This window comes from Coregonus clupeaformis, unplaced genomic scaffold, assembly GCF_020615455.1.
Source record: "Coregonus clupeaformis isolate EN_2021a unplaced genomic scaffold, ASM2061545v1 scaf2510, whole genome shotgun sequence".
Lineage (NCBI taxonomy): Eukaryota > Metazoa > Chordata > Actinopteri > Salmoniformes > Salmonidae > Coregonus > Coregonus clupeaformis.
Window position 1 is genome coordinate 25,651 of NW_025535964.1, and position 14,152 is coordinate 39,802.

Here is a 14,152-nt window from a genome sequence, read left to right on the forward strand (position 1 = left end):
TTGTTGAAAAATAAAACATATTACACATAAGAACAAAAAGAGAGAGAATGTAGTGATGATGAAGTAAAAACGAATATGTATTGTAAAAATATAAAAGAAACATTCATTGATCTGTAAAAAGCCTACTCTAACTAGGTGCTCTATTCAATCAGATCCACTTTAGCCGCCATTTGCATAGCGGTTGTTTTGGCGAAGTCGGAGGTGGAACAGCTTTAGAGCTGTCAGATCCACAAGCGGCTCCTGGCATTATACCTAAAGCGGACATTGCCTTTGGCTGAATGGAGTCGCATTAAAGAGAAATCCCATGCAGCCTTGTTTACAAGTTTGAACACTGGAATGTGAGATGTAATCTACACCTCCATTAGGCTGATAGAAATCCTCATTATTTTTGTTTGATTTTCGATTTGAGCGTAATTATTCCTATAAAGCCTACACTTTCTCATTCTGAACTTCTAATGCGAGTGGGATGGGTGTGGCTTCGTGACCATGATCAAGAGCAGCTGCTCACCGATTTGACAGCTCCAACACAGTTACACCGCCAAAACATCAGCTATGCGGGTGTCAGCTATCGCCCGTTAACACTTGATCTGATTGAATCTAGGCCTTAGTAGCATGGCATAAATATGTTAACAACATGATTGAAGATGACAAGATTCTCATTATGACTAAAGAAAGAAAAAAACGTGCAAGGTGCTTTTGAAAGAAGACAAAAACCTGTTTCCAAATATTGACTTCTACTGTATACGTTCATGGTTTAACAGTATATTAGAACAATGCTAATCATTTTACTATTTTAGGTTATGCTCTTTTAACATACGGAGGCAGCACATTGTGTAACGTGTAGCACCTACAGTACGTTTTAGTCTTTCAGTGACCACCAGACAACACAGAATCAGCTCTCAGTGCACAGTCATGATTTAAAGCTTCAGTCATCTGCTACAGTGCTCAGCCGTGCTTTAACTACTGGGATTTGTATTGACGGTAAAAAAGAAGAAGCTAATTTGTATTAATACAGTATAGTTGAACCACTTCTTCAGTAGTAGACCTATATTCAAGACCAGTGATTATAGTAATACTAATATACTGTAAGTATGGCCTCCATGTCAATCACTTACATATGCTTTTCATTTTTTACCCATGTAGAATGTATGGCTAGTACATAGTACCTAGATATAAGATGGAAATATTTACCTTAAGACACTTGACAAATCTATTGCTGATCAATCAAATCTTTGCGACATTTGATTCAATGGATAAAAAAAATTAACTCTATTCATATTCATAATCTGTAAAATTTCTAGCAGTTCAGAATGTAACATTGATTGGTTATCCATTGACTTACTTCGGTAGTTAAGGCAACAATTGTTAAAGTGACCAAGGAAAAGTAGATAGTAGGCTGACAGTACCATTATGCAACATACACCACAAATAAAGCTTTGTGTGACAAAAAATTGTAAATTACAAACCAAGCCTAAATATAGGCGAACTACACATTTATATTAAACCCATAAGGCTATCATATCATATCATAACATTCAATGTTATACTCTGCAAGTGTTTTTAGGCCTGCACACAATCCATGAATGATGTGCTTGATCAAGTGAAGCCGTACAACACACCGGTATAGTGAGATGACTAGGGTTGGGGTCAATTCCATTTCAATTGAGTCACTTCAAATACATCCTGAATTGAAATGGAATTGACCCCAACACTGGTCCTGACGTGTTCCTCTCTCTAGTACTGCGCCATAAACAGATAGTCATGTATTTGTGATCTGCTGCAGCTCATTGAGGGGAGGAGAGTCTCTGCTAAGGCAGTCTGACTCGTTCTCTCCACTGTCAGTCTGGGCCGATGGCTGGGATCTTCTCCTCAACACCAGCTTGTACAGCCCGGCCATGAGGAAGATCACTGCGATCACAGCAAAGTAGATGGCGTATATGAGAAACTGTGACACAGAGAGAGAGAGAGAAAATATTTATCAAGCTACGTTAGTGTTGTAACAGTAATACTACCCTTTCTAAAAACAAACCATATTTTACATCCAAACATCATGGATAGTATTGTCTTTAGATAAGTTACCTGTGGGAAAATGTCCAGGCCCAGCCCGACAGTGTCCACTACCACAACAGTAAGCAGAGTCTGAAGCAGCAGGGCGATGAAAGTGTTCACTCCAAACACCAAGGCATATCGCTGCATGCTCAGGTTGGCAGCAATCTGATACCTAATGGAGCAGAAAATATTTTCTTTACAAATACAATTAAAAACATAAAAGTAGAACTTACACAGAGAATAGACAGTTGAAAGATTAAATTGAATACACAGTTAAGATATATCATAGGTAGACAGCTAGCTACAGTAGAAGTCTACAGTAATGATACAATTGAGTCCAACCACCTCATCATTAATAGCAAACTTTAAATCCCTGGATATCATATGGTTTTCAGGGGGTGTCTGTCCGTCCTACTCACGTAGCGATGGTTATGAGCAGCATGTAGGTGGCTCTGAAGACCACATAGGAGGTGTAGCACACCCAGATGTTCCTGATGGTGTCCATGAGGTACACAGCCACAGCCATGACCACTGAGAAGATGCAGAGAGACAGCTCTCCCCAGACTGCCCAGGAGACCTTGATGGAGCCCACCCCGAAGGCTGCTAACGCACCTAGGCATAGACCCCAGGGGCGCGATCAGTCGGCAGACAAACAGAAAATGCTTTGAAATGGAAATGAATTTGATTATCGTCTGCTTCCAGGCTGACATGGAAGTATGGTAACGCAAGACTATTATTTGATCAGTTCAAGTAGTAGCTTCTTAGGTTCACACTCTGGAAGGTCCTCTGGTTCTAATTCATCTGAAATGGTACTACATCATCAAGTTTACCTAACAAGGTGGAGACTGTCTCTACGTATCCATTGTAGATCTCAAACTCCTGGGAAGGCAGGACCTTCTCCCACAGGGCCTGAACATAGTTGACCAACTGGAAGTAGCCACAAGTAGAGAGGGCCCACCACACCGACCAGGCCAGGAGGGCAGGGCATGAGTAGCACTGCAGGAAGTCTTCCCATAGGATCCTTAACACGTCCACTAAGCCACTGCTAGCGCCACCACCATCACTGGCCGTCACCACCTGAGTGAAAAAAACGGTACACAGGGTTAAGTAAGAATTTGCGTAAGAATCAACAGACTGAAATGCTCTGAAAAAACAGCTTCCTGAAAGTTAGTGATGAAGCAAGGTTTTAGGTCAATGTCTTTTTTGTAAATGTTCTAGTATTGCAACGGTCAATGTGTGTCAATCAGGATTGTGTCAATCTAGCAGCTTTCAGTTTGGGACAGCAGAGTTGCATGAGATCCATTAATAAACAACAGTTAATGGTTTTAACTCTCAGAGCTGCAACACGGTTCAACAACAACACTACTCAGTCCTTCAAAGAGGCTCACCATGACCTGTCTTACCAATAACAATAAAAAGATCACACAAAAAAATTAGTCTCACCATGGTGACCTCATCAATCTTCAGAGGCACTTTGCTCTCAGGGTCCTCTGCTTCATCCATGGGAATCCTGCTGTTTTGGTGCGCCGGCTTCTCCCCGTCTATCCCCAGGCTTTTATGGAAGAACAAGCTCTTACCGGGCATGGGCAAAAACCAGGGCGCCACAAAGGCCAAGATGGCCGACACCAATGTGACAACACTGAGGTAGAACAGCGGGATCTGAGCTACAGACACTAGCAGCTGCCCAGCCAGCGAGCCAGCGGCGGAGCCCAGTAACGTAACACTACGACAGTATCCAGTCACTCTCTGGTACTGGGCCGGGTCTACCACACTGTAGATGTAGGAATAGTAGGCTATATCTGTGGCAGTGGCGAGGCCAAAGAAGAACTCCAGAAGCTGCATGGCCAGCACACCCTGGGCCTTCACTAGCATAAAGTAGGTCACTACCAAGCTCACCGCCTGCAGGATCAGCACAGGCTTGTAGCACAGGTAGTCCGTGGCCAGGAAGACTGGGAGAAGTAGCACAAGGTAGGAATAGGTCCATATTGGGTAGATTTCATTTACAAGCTGTAGACAGAGGATACGTAGACAAAGTGAGCCATGTTATTGTAATTCACTCCTACGGACAAAATAGATAAAAACTTCCAATGGACAAAAATGTCATGTAAGTCTAATATTCGAAGTTGCTGCCTGTTTAGCTATTACAAAACAATCACCAGATTAGTTAACTAACTAGGCTACCTTTCTTCATTGGTGCCAAAGGGGAAAAGCAATTATTTTCGGATTTTAGACTTTTTTCAAAGGATTTGGACCACATGAGCTAGTGGTCCTATTAAGAAAATATTTCATGGATTGCAGTCAAACTGGATTAGCACGAGGACACTGAAACAATGTTAGCAAGATAATGTTACAGAAGAGCTAACGGTTCTCTTGGTTGTATATTGGTGATAGATTAGCATGTGATTGCATTACAGATATTCAACATGTAAACAATACGTTATTTTGTAGTTAGCTAGCTAAATGTAGTTGCTTGTTTCACAACGAACAAGAAGCTAATGCTAGCTTACCTCGTCCTTCCACTTACCTGTGTTTCAGTAAGGTTTTTATCAGGTCCCATCAAAAACGCAGTAAAGAAAGGCTCAGAAGGTCGGAGATTAGAGAAGAATCCATAAACACAAAGTAAGATCGTGGGATATAGTTGAGACATGTCAACCAAAAAAAACATAACATGACCTCCACGCACCACTGACGCTAGTAGATTTGATCTGACAGCAATATTGAAAAGCTATCAAGTGAACATATTATGCGTCGCAGTAAAATGACGACAGAACCTTCGGCCAATTAAATGAGAGTAGAGGCAACAAAATAAATGCATTTTTATTTATTTTTATGATGCACACACGCTGGTATACTTACCAAAGCTATATTACATTTTCTAAATCAGATTCTTCCCATTATTATTGATGTATATTATCGATGTGTATATTGACGTTTTTGATGTGTATGCAGGGCTCATCTGTAAAAGAGACCTTGGTTTCAGCATGACTCACTGTCAGAATAAAGGTTAAATAAAATACGAATTATTATATTTGAACAATCAATCTGGCTACATACTCATTACATAACCTCATCTATTCATAGACCAGGCACACATTTTATTCTAGCTATCAATTTGCTGAGAAAAATATATAATTTCAGATGCCATATGTGCTTTATAATACATGATCTCAATGGCGTTCACCCAGTGGTAGGTCGTTTTATAACGGCATAATGTATACATGAAAATAATCCAGCATATAAATAATATTGGGGCTTTTTATTGATATAAATGTACATTACTTTAAAATGTTCGGTGTGTTAACACTGAGCAGTTACACAAGGAGTCTATAGGCTCAACAGATAACAGAGAAAGGACCACAATGCCTGTCCAGATGATTATTGGAAAAAAAATAAAGTACTCTGGAATCAGGTACTCAGATGTTATTTTACAATCAATATTTCAGCATTAATGAGTGAGTTATACAGTGAGGGAAAAAAGTATTTGATCCCCTGCTGATTTTGTACGTTTGCCCACTGACAAAGAAATGATCAGTCTATAATTTTAATGGTAGGTTTATTTGAACAGTTAGAGACAGAATAACAACAAAAACATCCAGAAAAACACATGTAAAAAATTTTTATAAATTGATTTGCATTTTAATGAGGGAAATAAGTATTTGACCCCCTCTCAATCAGAAAGATTTCTGTCTCCCAGGTGTCTTTTATACAGGTAACGAGCTGAGATTAGAGCACACTCATAAAGGGAGTGCTCCTAATCTCAGCTTGTTACCTGTATAAAAGACACCTGTCCACAGAAGCAATCAATCAGATTTCAAACTCTCCACCATGGCCAAGACCAAAGAGCTCTCCAAGGATGTCAGGGACAAGATTTTAGACCTACACAAGGCTGGAAGACCATCGCCAAGCAGCTTGGTGAGAAGGTGACAACAGTTGCTGCGATTATTCGCAAATGGAAGAAACACAAAATAAATGTCAATCTCCCTCTGCCTGGGGCTCCATGCAAGATCTCACCTTGTGGAGTTGCAATGATCATGAGAACGGTGAGGAATCAGCCCAGAACTACACGGGAGGATCTTGTCAATGATCTCAAGGCAGCTGGGACCATAGTCACCAAGAAAACAATTGGTAACACACTATGCCGTGAAGGACTGAAATCCTGCAGCGGCCGCAAGGTCTCCCTGCTCAAGAAAGCACATATACATGCCCGTCTGAAGTTTGCCAATGAACATCTGAATGATTCAGAGGAGAACTGGGTGAAAGAGTTGTGGTCAGATGAGAACAAAATGGAGCTCTTTGGCATCAACTCAACTCGCCGTGTTTGGAGGAGGAGGAATGCTGCCTATGACCCCAAGAACACCATCCCCACCGTCAAACATGGGAGGTGGAAACATTATGCTTTGGGGGTGTTTTTCTGCTAAGGGTACAGGACAACTTCACCGCATCAAAGGGACGATGGACGGGGCCATGTACCGTCAGATCTTGGGTGAGAACCTCCTTCCCTCAGCCAGGGCATTGAAAATGGGTCGTGGATGGGTATTCCAGCATGACAATGACCCAAAACACACGGCCAAGGCAACAAAGGAGTGGCTCAAGAAGAAGCACATTAAGGTCCTGGAGTGGCCTAGCCAGTCTCCAGACCTTAATCCCATAGAAAATCTGTGGAGGGAGCTGAAGGTTCGAGTTGCCAAACGTCAGCCTCGAAACCTTAATGACTTGGAGAAGATCTGCAAAGAGGAGTGGGACAAAATCCCCCCTGAGATGTGTGCAAACCTGGTGGCCAACTAAAAGAAACGTCTGACCTCTGTGATTGCCAACAAGGGTTTTGCCACCAAGTACTAAGTCATGTTTTGCAGAGGGGTCAAATCCTTATTTCCCTCATTAAAATGCAAATCAATTTATAGAAATTTTGACATGCGTTTTTCTGGATTTTTTGTTGTTGTTATTCCGTCTCTCACTGTTCAAATAAATCTACCATTAAAATTATAGACTGATCATTTCTTTGTCAGTGGGCAAACGTACAAAATCAGCAGGGGATCAAATACTTTTTTCCCTCACTGTACATGCTGTTAAGAGAAGAGTACTATAGTTAACAATGAATGGACCGTGCAGACCCTTAGCCAAATGTGGATGAACCTTTGCAGAGGTTAAGAGAAAAGTCTTGGATGGTTTCTGACTGCCTGAAGTCTTTATATATTTGAGAAGACACAGTCAAACTCCTGATGATATACTGTGTCTCAGCATACTCTGGTGATACAGGTAACCTTGCGAGTCATCACACAAAAGTAACCCTCACATTCGTACAACACAATCATCATGACGTCATCTCTACGGGACAAGACAGTGGAACTAGGAGCAGGGTAAAAGAAGAAGAGCAGGGCAAATAAAACCCTAAAAAAGGGACATCCACCCCACTTACAGGAACCAACGATGGCCCTGGGCCCAGTAGACCATGTACAGTTTAGCATTAAGACAAACCGGCATCAGTCTGAATCAGTAATGAGGTCCAAACATTAGTCCAGCAAAGTGCATCACACTGAAAAAGCTATAGTACGAAGTGGGCAAAAAATAGTTCGATTTCTATCAACAACGCTTATAAAGATGTTTAATTGGTAAGCATTTGAGAGGACATTAAAGCGGCACCATTACTATGGTAAAAAAAATTATTTGTGTGGTTATAAAAGCAAATGGAGAAAACTTGAAAGCATATGTCAGTGAATTAATGTAAAATAAATATATAGTTATCTTTGAATGTTGTTATGTGCAGAGATGGCATTTGCCAAGTACAGAGTGAGAATCTTCCAGACAAAAACACTGCGAGATCAGTCACCACATAAAGCCATTACATCATTGGGATTACATCATTACCGACATGTGTACACACCTATCAACCCCTCAGCGTTCCAACGATTCAACCTATCCCCATGGAAAGAGTGTCAGAGTACCCAGAACATTCCAAGAGTCATTCCCAGAGACAACATTTCGTACCCCACTAATGCTGCCAGCCAGAAGACAGATTCCTTCTACACTCAAAGATGTTTGCAGGAGTAGCCTACACCTCTGTAGGATGGAGCTACATGGTGAAGTGCCTTGTGTAGTCGTATTCTATCGTGGGGATGACGGCTTGGACAAACTTCAAGAAAATCAACAGATACCTGAAACATTAAGTTAAGGAATAATGTGTAGGCAAGAATGGAAGAGAAACAGTATTAGCAAGATCACTTCTATTCACAACTCACCATAGCTTGGGTTACATTGAATTATACCATGGCATTGTTGAATACTCATTTCACTATAAAAGCACAGTATATCAGCACGGTAGAATTCAACTATAGCCATTGAAGTCTACCTTCTTTGAGCTGCGTTTGAAAGAAAAAGTCGAATTGAAAACGTTGAATTCGATTTTCATAACAGCAAGCTACGACTGATGATTTCTTTGTTTGGTTACCAAGGCAACTACTGTAGCCATCTAGTAAACTTGCTAGCTACTTCAGTGGATGTTGAACACATTTCAAGCAGCAAATGTGTTAAATTATTGCCATGGTATGAAAGGAATAAATGGGAGAGGCTGGGAATATTGTGAATATTATATCATTGTATCATTATGTAAGGGAAAAAACTCGGGGCTCTATGCGTTCTCTTGAAATTAATGCAACTCCGTTAGCGCGTCGTGGAACACACCTTCCACAGAACACATAGCCCCTCGATTATCCCTCACATAATGATACATATTAAATCGCCAAGCTGCATTAAAAACACTTGACTGACTTCAGCTCAGCCTACAATTCACTTAAAGGATGCATATGAACTCCAAGTTCTCCTCCCCCTTCCGCCACGGTCTCGATTATCCTTTTCATCACTTCAGCATGTCTGGAAAACAGGAAGTGGCAACATTCCTTTACAGGACCATAAGTGCTCCCTCAATGAGTAGTAACGTCGGATCAGGGCCCATACTCAAAAAGCGTTTCAGAATAGGAGTTCTGATGTGGGATCAGTTGTGCCTTTTAGATTATAATGAATAGAAAGGGGGACCTGATCCTAGATCAGCACTCCTCACATTTTGAGACACTGACAGCATGTTCATGATCTCTCGCTTTTACCTGCAGGGATGCACAGAGCACATGGCAGGGGGTGGTAGGTGGGGGTGATTTTCGATGGTGACCGTTTTCTTCACATGATCCTGGCTGATGTCCTCGTACATCTGATCCACTGTCAGGGGCTGTCTGTCCTGTAGGAGTGAGAGGGAAAATGGTAAACAGAACATAGAACCCAGGAACTGGGTTTCCCAGGTAAGTCAAAGACATCATTCTTCCTCAGCTGTAAGAACGCACTTTTGGATGTACGTCCTCAATAATATTCACAATGCAATCCAAAAGGACACACAGCAGTATCTAAATGCCAACATGTTTTGTAACTGACATAGGATGCACTTTTTGGTCTACCCTAGAAACCCAATTACACTAAGCTGACTCCGTACTGCTCAGAGCTAGTTTACAAGGTACAATAAGTGCGTTACCTCATCGTATCCAAACAGCCAGAGTCGAGGAGTCTGATAATATTTGTCATATGTGATGTAGAGGTCATAGGTTCGAGTCTGCAGGATGTCATCGTTCCCAGCCTCTCCCGTTTTGGATTTAGACAAGTCCACCATTTTACTGGTGTCCAGGGTGGCCTAACAGGAAGTGAAAAATGGAGAATAGAGACACTTCCTGGAAACGGATGCGATGTACAATAAAAGTTACAACAATACTGTGAACTTCTGACCTCATCTGTTTCCAGTAGTCCACTCTCCTCATACTCTGAAAGAACAGAACAAGACACAAACTGAACCATTACATTACATTACTAGTGAAGTATAACCACAGATAGAACAATGAGACAGATATTTCACCAGATGTATAAATGTGAAGCATCCGCTTGGCGTTTCCACTCACTACCAACTATGGTAGTGAGAGGAAGCCCAGTGGCCAGCAGTGGGAAAAGATGGATTTTGGTCCGACATTCTGCTAATTCTCTCATCGATGAAACATTTGATCTCAATTCAATTTTCTGTTCACAAAACTAAAATATGTTACGAACAGTCAAGTAAGTTTTGTAGACTTTACCCTTTGCCAAAGTAAAAAAAATTGCATTGTTTAGGAGTGCAAAGGCGAATTTAGTTATTGCACATGCGCACTTCACAGTGTAGGTGTTCCCTAATGGAAATATGCACGTGTGCTAGAACGCACTAATAGGATCTCGCTAGCTCGTGCTTGGCTCTGCCCACCTCCTTGCTTGTTCTGCCCACTATGACTCAGTTGTTCCCATTTGAAAACGACAGGCTGTGGACTATCTTGGTTTAGTTATACAAATCTTTGGTATATTCCTTGAGGAGTATAGAGTAAGATACCTTCCATATCTGCTGCCTCGCCTTCATCTTCATCATCATCACCATTCCCACTAGCACCAGAGTTCACGTTCATGTTCATGTTCATGTTGTCCTTTAAAAACAAAGGAATACAACTATTTAAAAAGACGCCTGCAAATGGTATTAATCTAAGGTTGTTAGTTTGAAACATTCATTATCAATGCAGATTACTAGGATACAATAACAAAATGTAAATGTTCAATCAAAATCTACCTTATTGTCCAATGAGATTTCTCGCACGGCTTCTGTAACTCCCCCTACACCTAAAATATAAATTTGAAACATCAACATTCCTGGACAAACAAACCCAAAAGCAAACTTTATTTCTAATGTATTCCTGAAACTGCACTCTGCAGCACATCAATAATTAAGGCATATTGCACTACAACAAAAAAGACCCAAGAAAATGAACCATTGTCACACGAAATGTCTAAAGTGTCCAACCTGAGTTGTGGTAGGTGTCGACCCATCCTCCATCGCCGTCATCCTCCTCTATGATGGCTTCCAGTTCATCACAATACTCCATCTGTTTACAGCGCTTGTAACAAGGAACTGTAGGCACGCACACACACCAAACAATATATATTACTACAGCAACAATAAGGACAAGTAACAGTATTGTAGACAAAGTTCACACAGTTCTTACCATTGCGAGTTAATAGGAACTGCTTATCCTTGGGTAAATATGGCTTCACCTTCTCCTCTTCCCCAGACACCCTGGAGGGAATAAACATGATGTGACATCTGGGACTACTGTGCTGTCAAAACATCATACTGTAGTTGATTCTATATTTGGAGAGACAGCATAACATCAATCCAGAGTTATTACATGCTCATATCAGACTAATTAGATTTGAGAAGTGCAATTTAGCTGACTACAATATCATATCAGAGGTGGGGTAAAGTCTATTTCAATTCCTGTTAGTTTAACTGGACATAGGAACATGTCCTCATAACAGTGTAATTCAATTCTGGAATGTACTGGGATTTAGAACATGGGCATTTCTTCATAAGAGTGTAATTCAATTTCAGAATTAACTTGGATTGAGCCAACCCTTGTCCTGGGGTAGCGTGTACAATATTAGAGTATCAATCTTACTCCAATGGACACTCACCATTTCCATGTGGGGCAGTGATGAACAAGGTGATCTCCAGCAGCTACAAACTAATGGTGAGAAAAGAGAGATTTAATAGGAAGTTGTGATAGTTCAGTCAGATGACACTTCTGGAAATCTCTTTCAGTTGCACTTATTTTCCCAAATGATGAACGGCTACATACGTGTGACTTATTGGGCTTTTAAAAGTGACTCCGTTACAAATGATACGAAAGACACATTTCTCACCTCTTCTGGAGTGATAACTCCAGTCTCCTTGAATTTGGATTCCTGTCAGACAAAATAAAGAAGGGATATAATTGTTGTGTTGGCAGAGTTTGATATCTTTAACTTTTCCTTTGTGTGACTGCCTGCAAACTATTTAATTACAGAGGAGGTTAGACATTCCATTCTTTATTACTTGAAGGTCTCAAACATTGACTGTCACATTTCTCAAATGTGCTTAACTGGAATCATGTGAAGCTAGCTACAATGACATATTGATAAGACAGTCATCAACGCCAAGAAACCTCAAAATATGTAATATACTGAGATTATACACTGCAACAGGATAGTGAACAACGAATTGTAGCTACATAATACATGTTGTTGAGAGCACTTGAGGGAAGACTTCCCGATAACGCATGCTAGCATGTTAGCATGCTCCACATCATCATTGCTGAGTGATAGCAAGTTACAGTAGCTAGCTAGCGAGCCAGCTAATTTAACTTACCTTCAGTACTGGAGTGAAAAACTCGGCCACACCAAGGGCCGTGCCTTTTACGGAATTAATGGCGTTCTGCATGTTAGCTATCGGATCGATCCCCCAACAGATGTGAGCGTCTTCAAACGCGGAAGGACCGTCTGCTTTCAGTTGTTTTCACCAGCACAAGCATAGCTTGTTGACTGCATTTGTCAGCTACAGATCACATGACTTGTCATTTGAGGATCCCCTTCCGCTGTTAAAGTCTCGAGAGATTTGTCTGGACGGCTCAAGGGTTGCCAGATTATGACAGACCCAGGCATCAAGGGAAAGTTAAAAAACATTTGAGTTCTTCAATCTGGAATAAGACCTTTGATTCACACAGTCTACTCTGAACAGTTGATGTTGAGATGTGTCTGTTACTTGAACTCTGTGAATCATTTATTTGGGCTGCAATTTCTGAGGCTGGTAACTCTAATGAACTTATCTCTACAGCAGAGATAACTCTGGGTCTTCCTTTCCTGTAGCGGTCCTCATGAAAGCCAGTTTCATCATAGTGCTTGATGGTTTTTGCGACTGCATTTGAAGAAACATTCAAAGTTCTTGAAAATGTCCGTATTGACTGAACTTAATGTCTTAAAGTAATGATGGACTGTTGTTTCTCTTTGCTTATTTGAGCTGTTCTTGCCATAATATGGACTTGGTCTTTTACCAAATAGGGCTATCCTCTGTATACCACCCCTACCTTGTCACAACACAACTGATTGGCTCAAACACATTAAGAAGGAAAGAAATCCCACAAATTAACTTTTAACAAGGCAGCCTTGTTAATTGAAATGCATTCCAGGTGACTACCTCTTGAAGCTGGTTGAGAGAATGCTAAGAGTGTGCAAAGCTGTCATCAAGTCAAAGGGTGGCTACTTTGAAGAATCTCAAATATAAAATATATTTTGATTCGTTTAACACTTTTTTGGTTACTGCATGATTCCATATGTGTTATTTCATAGTTTTGATGTCTTCACTATTATTCTACAATGTAGAAAATAGTAAAAGTAAAGAAAAACCCTTGAATGAGTGGGTGTGTCCAAACTTTTGGCTGGTATTGTATATATTTTGTTTATATATATTTTTTTGGGGGGGTTGCCTGTTTTGCATGTGATTTTGGCATTAATACGTGTCAAACATCAGTTTGCATGAAGGCGAAAGAAACGCACACCTATTTAGGCGAGGTGCTGGCTGACGGCGTAAAACACTTGAAAAATAAAAGGAAAGCTGCACGCTCTAGCCGCACACTTAATATCCTAATAACCAACGTTTCGACAGACAAGCTGTCTTCATCAGGGTATAATGACAAACACTGCGGGTCACTAGTTTATATAGTGTCAAAGGACACACGCAGGTGTCTGTAATCATGGCCGGGTGTGGCCTAATAGCATTGGCCAATTCACAGATAAAAACAACATAAAAAAACATGGATAGCATATGATCATAGATACTTGGCTACATAGGCCCACAACATTTACAATTAATAGCAAAATCATAAGAATGGCTTCAAATCAAAGTCTACGTTGAGACCGAAGGGAGCAAGGGTCTTTAAATGAAAGATCCAGGCAGCCTCTCGTTTTAACAATAAGTTGTCGAGGTCACCCCCTCTCCTAGGGAGGGTGACCTGTTCTGACCTGTTCGTTGCCGATATAACGTAGGGAAGAAATCGAGTGGTTCGCTTCCAAAAAGTGGGCTGCCCATTATTGCATCTGAGCTCCTAGAGTGTGCGGCTTTCCTTTTATTTTTCAAACATCAGTTTGCAAACAATATATATATAAAAGAAATTGAGTTAATAAAGCCACATACAAACATGGTCTCTTTTTTGCTTTCTTGAGTAAAGCAGTGTAGTGTATTAAG

The 14,152-nt window shown here is 40.8% G+C and overlaps 2 protein-coding genes across 2 annotated transcripts; both read right to left on the reverse strand.

Moving 5' to 3' along the window:
• Window positions 1-53: 53 nt before the first annotated feature.
• LOC121575652 (thiamine transporter 1) lies at window positions 54-4,781 on the reverse strand. Its single transcript, XM_041888880.2, has 6 exons — window positions 4,574-4,781; window positions 3,493-4,056; window positions 2,880-3,126; window positions 2,469-2,661; window positions 2,080-2,221; window positions 54-1,945 (listed from the first exon to the last, which is right to left on the reverse strand). The coding sequence occupies exons 1-6, from the start codon at window positions 4,712-4,714 to the stop codon at window positions 1,760-1,762; spliced, it is 1,473 nt and encodes a 490-aa protein (XP_041744814.2). The 5' UTR covers window positions 4,715-4,781; the 3' UTR covers window positions 54-1,759.
• A 2,853-nt stretch (window positions 4,782-7,634) lies between these two features.
• On the reverse strand, window positions 7,635-12,451 carry LOC123488812 (ubiquitin-like-conjugating enzyme ATG3). The gene is made up of 12 exons (XM_045219591.1): window positions 12,281-12,451; window positions 11,797-11,838; window positions 11,569-11,618; window positions 11,100-11,170; window positions 10,898-11,005; window positions 10,667-10,716; window positions 10,436-10,526; window positions 9,811-9,845; window positions 9,563-9,718; window positions 9,147-9,274; window positions 8,848-8,916; window positions 7,635-8,201 (listed from the first exon to the last, which is right to left on the reverse strand). Exons 1-12 carry the CDS (start codon window positions 12,350-12,352, stop codon window positions 8,120-8,122), a joined length of 954 nt encoding a protein of 317 aa, XP_045075526.1. The 5' UTR covers window positions 12,353-12,451; the 3' UTR covers window positions 7,635-8,119.
• Window positions 12,452-14,152: the final 1,701 nt, after the last annotated feature.

What these genes read in the sequence shown, in the direction of transcription:
- LOC121575652 (XM_041888880.2), bottom strand. Translation starts at nt 4,714, where the DNA reads ATGTTTTTTTTGGTTGACATGTCTCAACTATATCCCACGATCTTACTT. An exon ending in CTGCTCATAACCATCGCTAC is followed by an intron (nt 2,222 to 2,468) that starts GTGAGTAGGACG and finishes CTGCTCCATTAG; the next exon opens with GTATCAGATTGCTGCCAACC. An exon ending in GCCTGGACATTTTCCCACAG is followed by an intron (nt 1,946 to 2,079) that starts GTAACTTATCTA and finishes TCTGTGTCACAG; the next exon opens with TTTCTCATATACGCCATCTA.
- LOC123488812 (XM_045219591.1), bottom strand. Translation starts at nt 12,352, where the DNA reads ATGCAGAACGCCATTAATTCCGTAAAAGGCACGGCCCTTGGTGTGGCC. An exon ending in GACTACTGGAAACAGATGAG is followed by an intron (nt 9,719 to 9,810) that starts GTCAGAAGTTCA and finishes ACTTCCTGTTAG; the next exon opens with GCCACCCTGGACACCAGTAA. An exon ending in GGCTGTTTGGATACGATGAG is followed by an intron (nt 9,275 to 9,562) that starts GTAACGCACTTA and finishes TCACTCCTACAG; the next exon opens with GACAGACAGCCCCTGACAGT.